Source organism: Somniosus microcephalus, chromosome 9, assembly GCF_052327205.1.
Source record: "Somniosus microcephalus isolate GS21.2 chromosome 9, FLI_Smic_1.0, whole genome shotgun sequence".
NCBI lineage: Eukaryota > Metazoa > Chordata > Chondrichthyes > Squaliformes > Somniosidae > Somniosus > Somniosus microcephalus.
In genome coordinates this window covers 191,641,469-191,659,564 of record NC_140995.1, presented here as the reverse complement: position 1 = coordinate 191,659,564, position 18,096 = coordinate 191,641,469, and the positions used below count along the sequence as shown (strand labels likewise).

The following is an 18,096-nucleotide window of genomic DNA, read 5'->3' as shown; positions in this document are numbered from 1 at the left end:
CCAGTCTAAGATGGCCTGATCTCTAGTTGGTTCCTCGACAAATTGGTCCTGGAAACCATCCCATATACACTCCAGGAATTCCTCCTCCACAGTATTGTTACTAAAAACATTTTTGCTCTGTGTTCAAAGTTAATGAGTAATACTTCAGTAAAATGTACCTCCAAGTGTGCGTGTCTCTGGAGAAGAGGTTGAACCCATAACCTTCTGACACAGAGGCGGGAGTGCTACCACTGAGCCAAGGCTGACACATGGGGATAGACTGAGCATCTACCATAAGAGAGGAACAATTGAGTACCCTTTTGCAGCTAGTTCAACAGCAACGATGGTGAAGGTCTCAGGCCAGATCACATTGAGAAGAAATGGGGAGGGGAAATTGGAAGGTAACATTGCTTAAAAAATAAGAAGTTGATATGAACTTGAACACAACAAACTAATTTCTCTTCCCTCCCCCACTCCAGGGACTTGAGCACATAAAACTAGGCTGACACTCCAGTGCAGAGCTGAGGGAGTGCTGCACTGTTGGAGGTGCCATCTTTCAGATGGGACATCAAACTGAGGCCCCATCTGCTCTCTCAGGTGGATGTAAATGATCCCATGGCACTATTTCGAAGAACAGCAGGGGAGTTATCCCCGGTGTCCTGATCAATATTTATCCCTCAATCAACATAACAAAAACAGATTATCTGGTCATTATCACATTGCTGTTTGTGGGAGCTTGCTGTGTGCAAATTGGCTGCCGCGTTTCCCACATTACAACAGTGACTACACTCCAAAAAGTACTTCATTGGCTGTAAAGCGCTTTGAGACGTCCGGTGGTTGTGAAAGGCGTTATAGAAATGTAAGTCTTTCTTTAAGTCTTTCTTTCTCCTGCCCATTTTGTGTCTCACTCCTCCCCATGTGTCTCTGAAATGGCCACTCAATGTCAAAAGTTCCGTTCTCCAACCCCTCTTCATGTTTCCAAGACTCCTGCTCATCCACTTCCATTTCCAAAATGCCCCCTTTTCTCTCTCCATATCTCAGAGCTCTTGTTCCTGCTCTCTCTAAGACATGGAGATCAACACCAATGTGCAGTTATAGAGCACCTTCAACATGGAAAAACATCCCCAGGTTCTTCATAGAGGCATACCAAGCGACAGAAGTAGAGATTAAAAGGCATGACCAAAAGCTTGGTCAAAGAGGTGGTGTTTCAGGAGCATCTTAAAGGAGTACAGGTGGAGGAGTTTAGAGAGAGCATTTCAAAATTAGGACTTTAGTGGCTAAAGGCATAGCTGCCAATGGGAGAGGAGGATGCACACGAGGATGGAGTCAGAGGAATGGAGAGCTCTTCATGGTGTTGTAGAGGGGGTTGCAGAGATTAGGAGGGTCAAGTTTTGGAGGGATTTAAAAACAACAATAAGAATTTTAAATTGAGGCACTGGGGCACCAGAAGTCAATGTAGGTCAGTGAGGACAGGGGTGATGGGTGAGTGTGTTGGTGTGGGGTAAGACAGCAGAGTTTTAGACGAACTGTTGAAATTTATAGAGTGGGGAGAATGGGTAGCCAGCTAGGAGAGCACTGGAGTAATTGAGTCTGGAGGTGACAAAGAAATAAATGAGGGTTTCAGCAACATGTGGGCTGAGGTAGGGACAGAGGTGGGCAATATTACAAAGATGGAAATAGACAGTCTTTGTAATGGAAAGGAAATCAGGTTCAAAAATTAGCTCAGAGTCAAACAGGATTTGAACAGTCTGGTTCAGCCTGAGACAGTGGCCAGGAAGAGGGATGGCATCAGTGGCAAGGATATGGAGTTGGTGGTAGGGGTCAAAGACTTGGCCTTCCCAATTTTAACTGGAGGAAATTATGGCTGGATGTCAAGACAAGCAGTCTGACATCACTGAGGCAGTGGAGTGGTAGAGCTGGGTGTCACGCACATGAAAGTTGACCCAAGAAGTTGAATGATGTCGCCAAGGAACTGTATGTAGATGCAGAAGAGGAGGGATCAAGATCATTTTATTATAAGTATAACAGTTAACTAGTCTGAATTTCTCTTGGATTTTTAGTCCCTCCCTTAAAGGGGAGCTCCTTCTTCCACCCATCATTTCTTACAATGGCACAAATGACATTTTGAGAATGCCCAGTGTAAGGAATCGTAAGCATGGACACCATCACGTGACTCAGTAAATTGAAGTACTAGCGTATTGTGACACTTCTGCACCAATTCCATTAACAGAAATAACAGTTTGGAATAAATTGTACACATTTGTTAAATATAAATTGTATATATTAGCCTACTTATTAAATATAAATTATATACATGGGCCTATTTCTTAAATATAAAAGGACAAATAATTTAGAATAGGGTTATAAATTTGATTTCTAGCTTATTTCTGGGAGGCATTTTGGTAACACTCAGAATACCTATCAAGATGCGGAGCCATGAGGCACCCTGCTCTACAAATCATGCTTCCAATCTGCAGCCATATAATATCATTAGGATTTTCTGACATTTGTAACAGAATACATTTTTCCATGTATTAGGTAACAGAAAGCACATTTGTGAACCACAGTATGCAGAGAAAATTCATTAGTCAATAGGTTAAATTATATGTGTTTTTCCTGAGTGCAAAATTAACAGCAAGATTTATCATTATAAAGCCTTCCTGCAGAAACACAGCCTAAGTCCTTCTTGACATATTACAGCATTAAGAAACTTATGGTAAATAATGTTTGTACAAATAGCTAATGACATTCAGTGGCAGGCTAGTTTTAGTTTTACTGCGTTTCTGATTAATTTACAGAGAACGCGTCAGCTTTATTACATACCCATGGGAGTCCCAACTCCATAAGCTTTGGAATCTATGAGGCCTCCGATCTGTGTCAAGTTGCAGTTTCTCTGTGTGACAAACTCGATGGTTGTTGACTCCATTAGCAAGGCATAATCTGTGGTTAAGACACGCTGGATTCCTTCTTCATTATTTTTGACAAGCGCTGTCTGTTGTCTGCTGCTCATGAAGGCCCACATCTTCTCGTAGGTTGATATTTTGGATTTCTGCAATAAAGCACAAGAGATGTGCATGAAGGAGAAAAAAAAAACACAGTTGAATCTGATTTTCCGAATGCTGCAGTGATCTTGGGAAAGAAACCTAACGAAAGGTGCGAGCAACGTTCCTTTCAAATTCCATTTTTTTAAATGTTTGTAGCAAGAGCAGCTGATGGTTGTAAAAAGCTTGAAAGGGATGATCAGGTTACCATCAGCACAGAAACAATCACAACTTCTTCATAAAATGTTCTTTTTCTACTGCTGACAGCAGTTTTCATGGTTCACGGACCACAAATGGAAAACCAGAGGAATGGAATTCAAAACACAAGTGGAGTTACGCACGGGAAAGGAAATGGAAATTCAGTGATGAGCTTGGGAAATGTTCCCCGGCAGCTTCTTTCAAACTTTTCACCTCAGCGATACGTTACACAGAGGAGTGGAGCATTTTAGCACCAAATACATATGAGCGAATCCCATTCACTTTGATACCATAGTTCCTAGTTCTAATTCAAAAACATATAGATAAATGAATCCTGGGATTGGTCAGCTCCATCGACGTAGAGTATCTGGGCAAAGGATGACTTTTCATTTAGATCTTAATATAGATTTTAGTTATTTAGTGTAATGTATTCATTAAAATAGATTTAATGTGAAAACATCACCCAAATTTGTCTTTTTTTTACATTTTCTATTAACTACTGAGTTCAACTTCACTGATTCACAATTTCGTAGTTTAAATATGCTAATTTAAATTGGTTTTTAAATGTAAAGGTGTCAGCCTTGGCTCAGTGGTAGCATTCTCACCTCTGAGTCAGAAGTCTGTAAATTCAAGCTCCACTCCAGAGACTGGCGTAGATAATCCAGGCGAACACTCCAGTACGGTACTGAGGGAGTGCTGTACTGCTGAGGTGCTGCCTTTTTGCACAAGACGTTAAACCGAGATTCCCAACTGCCCTCAGGTGAGCATGGAAGATCCAACGGCATGTTCCTAAGAAGAGTAGGGGCGGTCTCCTCGCATCCTAGTCTGCATCTATCCCTCAACCAACATCACCAAAACAAAGATTCACCAAAAACAATTGTTGTTTGTGGGACCATGCTGTGTGTAAACTGACTACTGCCTTTCCCTAGATGAGAATAGTGACTACATTTCAAAAGTACTTCATTGGCTGTGCAGCACTTTGGGACGTCCTGAGGTCATGAAAAGTATTCGATAAATGCAAGCTCTTTCTTTCTTTAATTTACATGAATATTAATTAGCAGCAGCATTACAGGAAACTCTTTTTTATCCGGCACCAACGGGACCGGCGTGGTGCCGGTTTATCAAAAAGTCCGGATTACAGAGAGGTATAGTAAAAGGTACGAGAGCCCCGTACACGGCCACAGATCCAGGCATCCCTGTTGCATGGCAACAGGTGCAGGAACCCCGGCCACAGACCAAGCGTCCCTGTTGCACAGCAACAGGTGCAGGAACCCCGGTTACACGGCCACAGATCCAGGAACGGCCACTAATATGAAGTAAAACTTACCTGAACCTACTCCTGAATTTTGCCGGTTAACTGAGATTTCCGGTTATTTAGGTGCCAGTAAATCGAGAGTTTCCTGTATTTATAAAGAAGGGAAAGTACTTGCACTCATATAGCACCTTCCATGTCCTCGGGATGTTCCAAAGCGCTTTACAACGAATTACTTACTTATGGGCCTAGAAATTGAGGTGACGCCGCGCCAGGGCTTTAGCGCCGGAAATTTAGCGCCGGCGCTAATTCCCTTGCGCGCGCCAAAAATTCAGTAGCGCCGCGCCCAGACGGCTGCCAGCGCTACTGGCGGGCGTGAGCGCCTCCCAATGGGCGCTGAGTGCCGAATTGCGGCGCTAATCCGGCGCTGCGGCACCCGATGCGGTGCGGCAGGCTGGGGAAGTGCAGGCCTCCTCCTTCAGTTAAGGAGGAGCTGCCTGCACCCGCCCGCTGTCCGTTCAAATATTGAAAAAATGAGCCCGGCACCTCGGACAAGTGCCGGGCTTGCAGGCCAGACGCATCTGTTCCGCGGGGGGGGGTGTGGAGGAGTCCGGGGAGGGAGGTGCGGGCAGGCAGCCGACGGGAAAGCGGCCGGCCGCCGCGCGACCTTAATGCGCCGGCGCTAACTCGGGGAAGACTCGGTTGCCAGAGTCTTAGTTGCGGCTGCCACGGGCGAGGCGGCCGCAACTGAATTTCGGCGCTGGGGCCCGTCGGCATGGCAAACGGGACGCTGCGCACACCGATGACGTCATCGGTGCCGGCGCAGCGCTACCGGCTTAACGCCGACGGAAGGGCCCCACTCAATTTCCCAACTGGCCATAACTCCGGCGCTAGGCCCTCTAGCGCCTCAAATGCGGCGCTAAGGCTACTCAATTTCTAGGCCATGGAGTGTAGTAACTGTTGTTGTGCAGGCAAATGTGGCAGCCAATATGCACACAGCAAAGACCCACAAACAGCAATAAGAGATATTAGCAGTTAATTAATCTGCTTTTTTTGGTAGTGGATTGAGCAATAAATGTTGGGCAGGAGACAGCAGGAGAACCCCCCTGCTCTTCTTCAAAAACAAGTTACACTGGGAACAGTGGGGTAAATTTTTATCTTCATCGTACCGGTAGTAATCTGGCAGGGCAGATTACCTGCCCATTATAGAACCCATCTGATTTTTATTCCAGCAAATTCAATGGAAGTGAAAATCGGACTGGTCCCATCTTGAGCAGGCGATCCGCTCCAACAGATTACCGGCCATGCGATATACCCCAGTAGCTCCTACCCACATAAGATATACACTGCTTATTGTTTTATCCTCAAACTCAATATGGAGCAATCACTATCCCCCCTCCCCCCATCCCTGTAAAAGATTTAATGACACAGCATCCCAAGTGATTGAATGCTTCAAATTCAAACCTGATTGAAAAGAAGCTGGCCCAATTGCAGATCCACCCCCAGGACACTTGCTAATAGATTGTAGGCACCAGCTAGGCCACCAACTCGATCACCTCACCACAAAAATCATATGGGATCCTGGGCTTTATAAATAGAGGCATAGGGAGGCTAAATTCGATAGCCCCGAAAACAGGCACGGGTATCGCGATGCGCGATTATCCCACACCCGTTGCGTCCAATGCAGGCAGCACACAAACTTTGTGCTGCCTGCTAATTTAAATGATTTCAGCTTGCAGCCCAGCGCTAAGTTTGTGACAGGCTAGCACCGGCTAAAGCCAGCCTGCACTACCTAAAGCCAGCCTGCACCTCTTAAAGGGGAGGTGCATTCTGGCTGGAGCAGGTACTGGAAGCAGCTGGGGAAGAGAGTCTAACCTGCAAGAATAGTGACTTATGGCACAACAGGGGAGAGAGCATGCTCCAAGGTTCTCAGATGATGCACTGGACGCTGTGATGGAGGAGGTGGCCTGGAGGAGAGAGGTCCACTATCCACAGGGGGCCAGGATGCCCTCCAGACAAACTCTGCAAAGGCAGAGGGAGCAGGTAGCCATGGCAGTCAATGCAAGAAGTCAAGCCCAAAGGACCTGCAAAAAGTTTAATGACCTCACACAAGTGGTCAAGGTCGGTGAGTTCATCTTCAAATGCTATATCTCACCAACTGCACCACTAGCCTCACACACTGCTCAATGCACCACACTCCCATCATTCAGCTACCAACAATCTCAATCAATCAGGATTAATAGCTAACATTCACAGCTTCACCTCACCCTCGCACACTTAGCATTGCTGCAAGCCTCACACCCACATTTCACAGCTTGCACACACTGACAGCCACATCACCCAAACACATTGCACCACAGTCACTGACACAGGACAAAGAGGCACATAACCAGAGGCAGCAGGGGTTACCCATAGGGGGACAGGCGCGTCTGCATGACCTAATCCCCATGGAGGAAACTGTGCTAGACATAATTTGAGTGGTCATCGCTGAGCCCGTGGTCAGCGGCAGGCCTGAAACAATCGAAGATGTCAGTATCCTGATACCTACTCCTCCTCCTCACATTCCACTACATCCTCATCCTACAATCTTTTCTGATTTACAAGCTGCAGATGGTGTAAACATTCTTGCTTCCCCCCCACTCCCCTCACCAAAACCCTACCCTTGTGCCTTTCTCCTTTCAGATACCCAAGAACTGCAACCTGGCCAGGCAGTGGTGGAGGAGCAAGAACTGGAAGGGGAAGAAAGCAATGATGCTGAAGACACAGCACCGTCACTCGATTTCACACTCGCAGTCAATAGCTCAGATACTGGCACTTCGCGTACTTTAGAGGATAGCTCAGACGCAGAATCTGCACATGGTGAGACACCGGGCACAAGTGGGCTGCAGCCAGGGCAGGGGGCAAGGGTAGCACAGGTGCCAGACTCCCGGAGGGCGAGGTCGCGCACGAGTTCTGCTGCAGAGGATTCAGATGAGCACTTCGATGGGGCAGGTTACAGAAGAAGGCTGATGGGTATGCACAATGAAATGCTTGGTGTATTGACAGGCCTGTCAGTAAGCCTGCGTGCAATGTCAAGGAGCATGGAGGAGTCCAGCATTAACTTGGCACAGGGCTTTGTGCAGAGCTTGGAGCCCATCCTTTCCAGCATGGTAGTGATGGTCAACTCCATTAGCAGACTTGCAGGCCCAACCAGGATGCAACGTCCGATGGCCGATGTTTCCAGCTTCCATTGCAGCACAAGCAGCAGCCACCCAATGTCTGGGTACTGCAGTGGAAGCTCAGACTTCTGGCATGCAAGCTCAGCTTGCTGTCATGCAAGCTCATACTACTGCCATCGTGGTTGCACTTACCAGTGTTCAAAGGGGCTTGCAGGGTATCACAGCAGTCCAGCAATCTCCAACAGGTTACTGGGATTGCTGAGGCGCCACCCCGGGGGAGTGGTAGTGGCTCCGTGGAGCACGAACCTGCTGTCCTCTCTCAGGATGCCAGCATTCGTCCTCCCAACCCTGCCACTCTGCCAGTGCCCAAACTGCTGCTGCCATTGCCGAGATGGTGCAGTCTGAAGGAATTCCAGAGCTTAGGGCCTTGGCCGCTGAAAGCATGACCGCCAATGGTGGAGCGATTAAAATCGGGGATGCGCAAGAGGCCAGAATTGGAGGAGCGCAGGTATCTCAGAGGGTTGTACGGCTGAAAGAGATTACAGAGATAGGGAGGGGCGAGGCCATGGAGGGATTTAAAAACAAGGATGAGAATTTTTAAATCGCGGCGTTGCTTCACCGGGAGCCAATGTAGGTCAGCGAGCACAGGGGTGATGGGTGAAAGGGAGATGTTGCGAGTTAGGACACGGGCAGCAGAGCTTTGGATGACCTCAAGTTTATGAAGGGTAGAACGTGGGCGGCCGGGCAGGAGAGCGTTGGAATAGTCAAGTATAGAGGTAACAAAGGTATGGATGAGGGTTTCAGCAGCAGATGAGCTGCAGCTGCGAGAACAACACACCAACAAGAGTCTGTGCACTCAGCAGAAAAAGCAGGGTGAGAGGAGTTAAAGAAACTCGGAAGCATTTAAGAACATGTTTGCAACATATGTACTATAGCTGTGTGTAAGTGGAAATAATATAGAACCTGCTGTAAATAGAAAATAAATGAATCCCTATTGTGACCTGGCACATCCACAGGACCAGCAGGGAGCTGATTCCAGTAAAATGTTTTTTTCCTTTCAGGGCTATATTCATTCCTGTTTAAACAAAGGTGTTAACATAAGAAGCACAAGAAAGTAGGTGACAAAATTAGTGAAGGAGGTATTTGCACTCCATTTGCCAACGTGGCATGGACTTGATGTAAAAGCTGCGTAGATTGACAGGCACCCTGCAATGCATTTGAACAGATACTGGTAGCACAGCCCGTTGGTAGCCAGCACGTACGAAACAGTGGCAGGACCTGGAAAGTAACCTTGTGATTTCTCAAGGTGAGATTCCAGTCTGCGCGGCAACACATTGCTTCCCAGTGAATGAAGCAGGGAAAATCAGTAGCAAAAGTTAACCCACGGTGGACTCATGTGTCTCTTGCTGTCCAACTGAGAACAAGTTCATCATTTAAGAAGGGGGGGAGGCAGGGAGAAACCCGGTTGCCAATGTTCCCCCTAAGGTGCACGGGCGGGCAGTCATGCATCAATTGGGAGGTCCCGCGCAGGCCGCTCACAGGTTGTTGCCACTTGAAGATACCACGCAGCAAATTTAAAGGGATCGTGCATGAAAAAAATTAGAGGGAACATTGCAGGTTGCTGTCTGCTTAACAAGTGCGGGCAGGTTACTGGAATATATCAAAGACAGAGCGAGTTAGCATGGATTTGTGATGGGTCATGTCTAGCTAATCTAGTTTACTTTTTTGAGGAAATCACTGGCATGGTTAATAGGGTAAGTATCTTTATGGACTTTCAGAAGGCATTTGGTAAGGTTCTGCCAAAGAGATTATTAGCTAAAATGAAAGGGCACAGAATTGGAGGTAACCTTGTGACATGGCTTGTTAATTGGTTGGGAGTTAGCAGACAGAGAGTAGGGATAAAGAGAACGATCTCTGATTGATGGGATGTGACAAGTGGTGTGCCCCGGGGATCTGTACTGTGGCCTCAGCTTTTCACAATATATATGAATGACTTCGATGAAGTTAAAAAGGGATGGATATCCAAGTTTGCTGCTGACATTAAAATATAGAAATTTGTATGCTTTGTGTCTGTTTTTCAGGTGTAATACGGGTGCATAGCATACCAATTTAGCAGTGGGATGGCCTGCATCCTAGCTGCACAGGTGTTGGTCCCACTGCTAAATTTGTGAGGGCCATTTTTTAGATTTGTCTTTCTCAGATCCAAAGTGAATGACCTCATACTTCTGCACGATCAACTCCGCCTGCCATAATTTTGTCCACTTACTTAGTCCTGGGCGGACGCCTAAAGCAGGTTGTTGGCCAGTTGCTTATGTTAATGAGGGGCCAAAAGCCTGTTTTAGGACCCCTTCCCGAAATTGGCTTGCCCTGAACACAGCCGGCGCTGGGTTGGCTACATTCAGGGTAATCAGGTCTACATGGGACCTAACCAATGGTCTTTAAAGGGATCGCTGGAGGGGGCCACCAGAAAGGTTAACTTTCTTAATTTTTTTAAATCTGAATATGGAGCCATGAGGAACAGGAGTCCCAAAACCATTTCCGGCCCCTGCTCGGTAACCGCCCAAACGTCTCCCTCGCCCTCCCAGACCTACCTGAGGGTTGCAGCAGCCCAAAATTGATGTCCAATTTGATGGTAAGTTGCCTGGGGATTTGCCAGTCTAATTTAAATGAAGCCAGAGGCACAATTTGATTAGGCCTTGGGCCTACCTGCTTCGCCGCAGGTTGCGCTATCCAATTTCTATGACTAAGTTGGAGGACCAGTAAATTGCAATTAAGCAGTTAATAAAGCATATGGGATCCTGGGCTTTATAAATAGGGGCATAGAGTACAAAAGCCAGGAAATTATGCTAAACTTATATAAAACACTAGTTTGGCCCCAGCTGGAGTATTGTGTTCAATTCTGGTCACCACACTTTAGGAAGGACGTGAAGGCTTTGGAGAGGGGGCAGAAGGGATTTACTAGAATGGTTTCAGGGATGAGGGAGTACAGTTACGTGGAGAGACTAGAGAAGCTGGTAATGTTCTCCTTAAAGCTAAGAGGAGATTTGATAGAGGCGTTCAAAATTATGAAGGATTTAGATAGAGTAAATAAAGAAAGACTGTTTCCACTGGCTGAAGGGTCGCAATGAGAGGGCACAGGTTTAAGGTGATTAGCAAAAGAACCAGAGGCGACGAGGGAAAACATTTTTACACAACAAGTGGTTAGGATTTGGAGTGCTCCATCTGATAGAACATAAGAACATAAGAATTAGGAGCAGGAGTAGGCCATACAGCCCCTCAGTAAGATCATGGCTAATCTTCGACCTCAACTCCACTTTCCTGCCTGATCCCCATATCCCTTAATTCCCCTAGAGTCCAAAAATCTATCCGTCTCAGCCTTGAATATACTCAACGATTCAGCATAGGGTGGAGGATACAGATTTAATAGTAGCCTTCGGAATTAGATAAATACCTGAAGGAGAAAAAATTGCAGGGATATGGGGAAAGAGCGGGGGAGTGGGACTAACTGGATTGCTCTTCGAAAGAGCCGGCACAGTTTCGATGGGCCGAATGGCCTCCTTCTGTATTCTATAAGTTGTGTGGCTGTGAGCTGTAAGTTACAGAGGGACACAGACAGACTAAGTAAGTGAGCAAAATTATGGCAGGTGGAGTTCATCGTGCAGAAGTGTGAGGTCATTCACTTTGGATCTGAGAAAGACAAATCAGAATATTTTCCTCATGGTGAGAGAATAGGAGCTGTGGAGGAGCAAAGGGGTTTAGGAGTCCGTATACACAAATCAGTAAAGGCTAGTGCACAGGTAAGCAATCAAAAAAGGCTTATGAAATATTGGCCTTTACCTCAAGGGGGTTGGAATTTCAAATTGAGGAAATAATGCTTCAGTTGCACAGAGTCTTGTTCAGACCCCATCTGGAGTACAACAAACAGGTTTGGGCACCAAATCTCAGCAAAGACATATTGGCCTTGGAGGAGGGGCAGCGCAGATTCACCAGAATGATACCGGGCCTGAAAGGTTTAAATTATGAGAATAGGTTGCATAGATTTGGTTCGTATTCCCTTGCGTTTAGAAGGCTGGGGGGTGATCCAATCGAGGTGTTTAAAATGATAAAGGGTTTTGCTAGAGTAGATACAAACCGGCTATTTCCTCCGGGGGGTGAAATCTAGAACAAGAGGGCACAATCTTAAAATTAGGGCTAGGCCTTTCAGGAGTGAAATCAGGAAGCATTTTCACACAAAGTGTAGTGGAAATCTGGAACTCTCGCCTCCAAACGGCTGAGGACAACCCCCACAGAGGAAATCGTTTCTCTGGCCACGATTTTGCCAGCCGTGGCGAGTCCAGAGTGGCTGGAGCAGACAGCGGCCTCAAACTCTGCACCCGTCTTCATCCCGCCTCCTCCAAGTGATTTTGCCCTGATTGGACTTGTTAAGTCCGCCCTGTGAGGTTTCCAGCCAATTAAAAGGAAGTGGGTCTGATGACGTCATTTGATGACGCGTCATAAGCCGGTTTCCTTAAAGGGGCCATATCCACATTGATTTTGATATTTCTGCTGTCAGTGTTCTACAGCACTGAGGTGCTGCAAACACTGACAAGCACTGCACAAAGGTGCACGGCTGCACCCAGGCTCTCCCATGACTCCCTCCATATGCTTATTGAGGGGGTCACAGCACACAGGGAGGTCCTCTTCCCTTCCAATGGGCAGAAAACACCTCCCCAGGAGACCAACGCAGCCTGGTTGCACATTGCACAGGAGGGCACAAGCAGGGATGTCGTCAGGAGGACCTGGGTGCAATGGCGCAAACCTTTCAATGATCTCAGTAGATCACGAAACGTTACTGCAAAGCCACACTCAACCTCATCCTGCTGTGCCTCTCATCACATCCCCATCACTCTGCCTTCCCTACCCTACTCCTGTACATCTTTACTCACACCAATTTACCTTGCACCTCCACCAATCCCTCTCTATCTACATTATCACTTCCTCATCTCATGAGCCACCCCGCACACTCACCCTCATCTTACTGCAAGCATACAACTAAGAACACACAAGGGTGGTTTAGCCAATGATCATGTGAAGTTTCTGGTAATGTGCTGTCAAACATTGAAATCTTTATTTTGAACACTTTGCCCTCTTGGACAGATTTGTGTGTACCTTTGGAAGTGGCTTAGTGAGTTGCAGTGAATGGTGAGACATAACGTGTGTCCCCCCTCCCAATAATGATGAGTGTGAAAGGAATGCCTCGGACATTGTAGGGATGCTTTATGGTGCTGGTGTGGGGTGGTACCAACCTGGTGCATCGTGTGGCAGCCAGGGTGTACAGTGTTAAGTGAATCAAATCTAGACATGGTGAGTCCATCGTTGGTGTCCCGGGCAGCAATGTGCATGGGTGATGATGCCCTGTGTCCTGTGCAGCACCAGTTGATTGCGGAGAAGGTTGGTGTGGATGTTAGTGCTGCTGGTGTGCCTGGTGATGCTGCTGATCATGTTGGGATTCTGAGGACCAAGGCGAGATTTTTTCAAGGGCACCGATGCTGATGGAATAGATGGCAGGTGAGGTTGCGTTGACAGAAGTAATCTGTCAATGTTGAGATAGATTGTTGCAAGGAGGTTACAGTGGATAGAGAGATTACTCCAAACACTTCAAAAGTGCATAAAGCTCAAAAGTGGGTTCCAAATCATTGATGCTCCAGCTTCTGACATTGGAAAGTGACTAGCTGTAAAATGGTAGCTTTTAAACCACTTTTGCAGCTGTCATCTATTCAAAGAAATGGAGAGTTGTTCAGAACCCGACATACTTACCTGGCGTGATCCCCGAGCGACGGGAACCTCGTGGAAAACTTGGGAAAATGGTTTGTACCTGGTAAAATGCTGATTAAATTGCTGTAAACACCCTGGTAACTATGAATTGCCTGACCCGCCGCTTAGTGCCGGGTCTGCAAAGCGCAGGCAGAACCGGCACCAGGGAAACTCACAAGGAGGTGGGTTCAGAGTGGGATACCGGCCCACTGTCAATCATTTGGATTTTGACAGCGGACCCGCCTCCAAACCCACCCTCTGAGCGCCGGCAAAATTCAGCCCTCTGTATCTACCCTAGCAAATCCTTTTAATAGTTGACTTACAGAGTGCATTACAAACTTGTAAAAAAAGTCATTAAAGCCAGCTATTTTTTATATATGTATATATATATAATTTTAAAAATATTAAGCATCTCAGCAGTCATTACTTTTTTTACCTAGTAAATCCCTATGTGCTAATTTTGTAGCAAAAATTTATTAAAGAGTCCACATTGCACAAATAACTTGTTCCATTGCTGACCTGTATCTTGTACAAGAAAATAGGCGATATACAGCAGCGCACTGCTGACTTGACACTTATCCAGCCTCCCTATATAATGCATTATAAATTATAATAGATTGTACTTGTTTGCATATTTGTGCTTAGGTTTCTGTCATGCTGTCTGCACTGGGTACTATTCAAGGCAACTGCAGCTGTGCTCAGCTCAATAATGGAGTCTTGCACTATCCAATCCACAGTGTGTCTCTGTCTTCTGCACAGTGAATTAACTTCTTCACTGCAGTGAAGTAATGGTAACAAAGAAAAGAGATTCAATTGGAGAAATCCATGAAGATGGAATATTTTACACACCTTGCATGCCCCAGGTTAATTTTAAACTATGGCACTTCAATAATTTGAATTAAATTATCTTCTAATAGTATTCTGGAGGCCAGTTTGAGGATTTTGCAATATTCAACGATGTTAATTATTGACAATATTATTTTCAAAAAAAAAGGAGCCGTCTTGGTCTCAAACACAATGTCAATGCGTGCCTGTTTGGGGAAAAAAGGGCACAGCATAAATTGCTTTACAGATCAATTTTCTAAAGAGATGAGTAAATGCTCAGTGATTCTTGCAAACAAAGCACCGACTGTTCAATCTGGCTTTGGAAGATAATGCGTATAGATTCACTGTAATTGCTTCCACTAGACGCCAACAGGGTGCTCTGTTACAGCCACCAATAAGCGGAAGCCCAATTAAGTACAGTTCTTGATAAACTTTTTAAACCATCAACAGGGCAGAATTTTATTTAAGCTAACACTGTCAAGCATGTGCTATGGCCGAAATAGGTACAATTTGTTCTGCAAGCATGTGCGTGATCTTATACAACAAGTCATCAGCAGCAGCCTGACCTTCACTGGAATGTTAACCCAACAAATGCCTCACATCTGCCTCATGATTTGGCCATTCAGACAATCACATCAGGTCTTTTATTGCTTTTCACATTGGAAATTAAACCTCGACTGAACAACCAGACAATACCTCCTTATTTGAGTGACAGTTTTATACCTCATGCCAGCAAGTTTTCAAAATCTTAAGTTTCCTTTTCAGGAAAACAAGAGCCTTGTCTTTACACTAGGTTTATGAGGATTTGAAAACTTGTTTTTGTATGATAAACACGTTAGACTAACAGAAGGAAGCACCTTTATAAAAGACAGTTAGTGATGCTGTTCTTATTACCTTCCAATATGTGATGGCAGCTGGTGAATGTGCAAGGAAGATTAGAGCTAATATCAGTCCTGTCTGCTGTAGAAGTACAGTTTATGGAAACATGTAACAGACATAAAGTTTATAGTTGTCCAGGCAGATATAACCTTTATTGGAAGTTGTGACAGAAGTAGAATTTATAGCATCTCCAACAGAAATAGATTTCATGGCAGCCAGTTACAGAAGTAGAGTTTATACGCAGTCAGTAATGGAAGTAAAAGTTTACAGCAGTCTGTAACAGAAGTAGAGAGATTATAGCAGTCTGGATTAGGAGTAGGGTTTATAACAGTCCATAACAGAATTAGAGTTTATAGTCATCGATGCCAATAGCAAGTCTTAAAATGGGCCTTAACAGAATTAGAGTTCATAGCAGTCTAGAGGTCCATATTAAAAGCAGAGTTTATACCATGTCCATAAAAGAATTACTGCTTCTAAAAGTCAATAACAGAAGCAAAGTTCTTTTTCTCTGCTTTGTTTTCTCTGCTGGAGAGGCTGACTCTTGTTGGGGTACAGTTCAATGGTAACTTCATGCTGGCCATGTAGCCTAATAAGTGATCAATTGGTCACTTCCCATCCCAGCTCTTGACCACACAATTATGCTCCTAAATCCAATATTGTCAACATTACCAAACTGTTCTTATCCTCCTGCACTGTTGCACCTCCGTTACAGTCGCTAATATCACAACATCTCAAAAAAACACCATCAACCCTTCCATTCTCTCCAACTACTACCTAATTTCCAACCTTGTCCTTCTCTCCAAAAATTCTAGAATACAACATTGGTTTCATAGAAACATAGAAACATAGAAGATAGGAGCAGGAGTAGGCCATTCGGCCCCTTGAGCCTGCTCCGCCATTCAATGAGATCATGGCTGATCATCCAAATTCAGTACCCTGTCCCTGCCTTCTCCCCATATCCCTTGATCCCTTTAGCCTTAAGAAATATGCCCAACTCTTTCTTGAATATATTTAATGAACTGGCCTCCACTGCCTTCTGTGGTAGAGAATTCCACAGGTTCACCACTCTCTGGGTGAAGAAATTCCTCCTCATTTCAGTCCTAAATGGCTTACCCCTTATCCTTAGACTATGACCCCTGGTTCTGGACTCCCCAGCCATCAGAAACATCCTTCCTGCATCTAGTCTGTCCAGGCCTGACAGAATTTTATAGGTTTCGATGAGATCCCCTCTCAATCTTCTAAACTCCAGTGAGTATAAGCCCAATCGACACAATCTCTCCTCATACGTCATTCCTGCCATCCCAGGTATCAGCCTGGTGAATCTTCGCTGCACTCCTTCCATGGCATGAACGTCCTTCCTCAGGTAAGGCGACCAAAACTGCACACAATACTCAAGGTGTGGTCTCACCAAGGCCCTGTACAACTGCAGCAAGACATCCTTGTTCTTGTACTCGAACCCTCTTGCTACGAAGGCCAACACACCATTTGCCTTCTTAACCGCCTGCTGCACCTGCATGCTTACCTTCAGCGACTGGTGCACAAGAACACCCAGGTCTCTTTGTACTTCCCCTTCTCCCAATCTATTGCCATTCAAATAATAATCTGCCTTCCTGTTTTTGCCACCAAAGTGGATAACCTCACATTTATCCACATTATAGTGCATTTGCCATGTTTCTGCCCAATCACCCAACCTGACCAAATCGTACTGGAGTTTCACGACATCCTCCTCACAGCATACCCTCCCACCCAGCTTTGTGTCGCCTGCAAATTTGGAGATATTACATCCAATTCCCTCGTCCAGATCATTAATATGTATTGTGAACAGCTGGGGTCCTAGGACCGATCCTTGCGGTACCCCACTAGTCACTGCCTGCCACTCGGAAAACGACCCGTTTATTCCAACTCTTTGCTTTCTGTCCGCCAACCAGTTCTCTATCCAAGTCAATACCTTGCCCCCAATCCCATGTGCCTTAATTTTGTACGCTAATCTCTTATGCGGGACCTTATCGAAAGCCTTCTGAAAGTCCAAATACACCACATCCACTGATTCTCCCTTATCTATTTTACGAGTTACATCCTCAAAAAATTCCAGTAGATTAGTCAAGCATGATTTACCTTTTGTAAATCCATGTTGACTTTGTCCGATCCAGTCACTGCTTTCCAAGTGCTCTGCTATTACATCTTTTATAATGGACTCTAGCATTTTCCCCACTACTGATGTCAAGCTTACCGGTCTATAATTCCCCGCCTTTTCTCTACCACCTTTTTTGAATAGTGGGGTAACATTAGCTACCCGCCAATCCATGGGTACCGTTCCAGAGTCTATCGAGTTCTGGAAGATGACCAGCAATGCATCTACTATTTCTCGGGCCACTTCCTTAAGTACCCTGGGATGTAGATTATCAGGCCCTGGGGATTTATCGGCCTTCAGTCCCATCAATTTTCAATGATGCCCTCACATCTCCTTGTTCAAGACTATCAAGTCTGGCTTCCACCAACCCACTGCACTGAGATTGTATGTGTCAGTGTCACAAGCAACATGATGTGCGACTGTGACTATAGCTCATAGTCTCTGCTCATTCTCTTCAATCACTGCTGTCTTTGACACTGTTGACCAGTCTAACCTTGTTCTTCCATTCATACCTGTTGCATTATAGGCATTACACCGTAGAAGTAGTGGTAAGTGATATAAGTGATTTAATATGTGATTTGGGGCAGAAGCTTGCCTGAAAGGAAGCAGGTTCTCTAGAATACCTCATGCTGGGTTGGCCATCTGTAGAACGACGGACAATTCTTTTGCACAGATCCCAAATAATGACCAAATAATAGCCTATTAGCAATGTCTGGTCACTCAGGAGACATCTTTGAAGAAGCAATGGAGAGGGTTGATGAGGGTAGTGCAGTTGACAATGTGTATACAGATTCTCAAAAGGTGTTTGGCAAAAAAACGCATAATAGGCTTGTTAGCAAA

General features: G+C 45.5%; 1 protein-coding gene across 1 annotated transcript in view; it reads right to left on the bottom strand.

Moving 5' to 3' along the window:
* The window catches only part of grik2 (glutamate receptor, ionotropic, kainate 2), a 529,211-nt gene that overhangs the window by 37,225 nt on the left and 473,890 nt on the right, over window positions 1-18,096 (bottom strand). Inside the window, exon 14 of the mRNA XM_085998231.1 lies at window positions 2,803-3,028. Coding sequence (XP_085854357.1) covers window positions 2,803-3,028 — 226 coding nt within the window. The remainder of the gene's footprint in view (window positions 1-2,802; window positions 3,029-18,096) is intronic.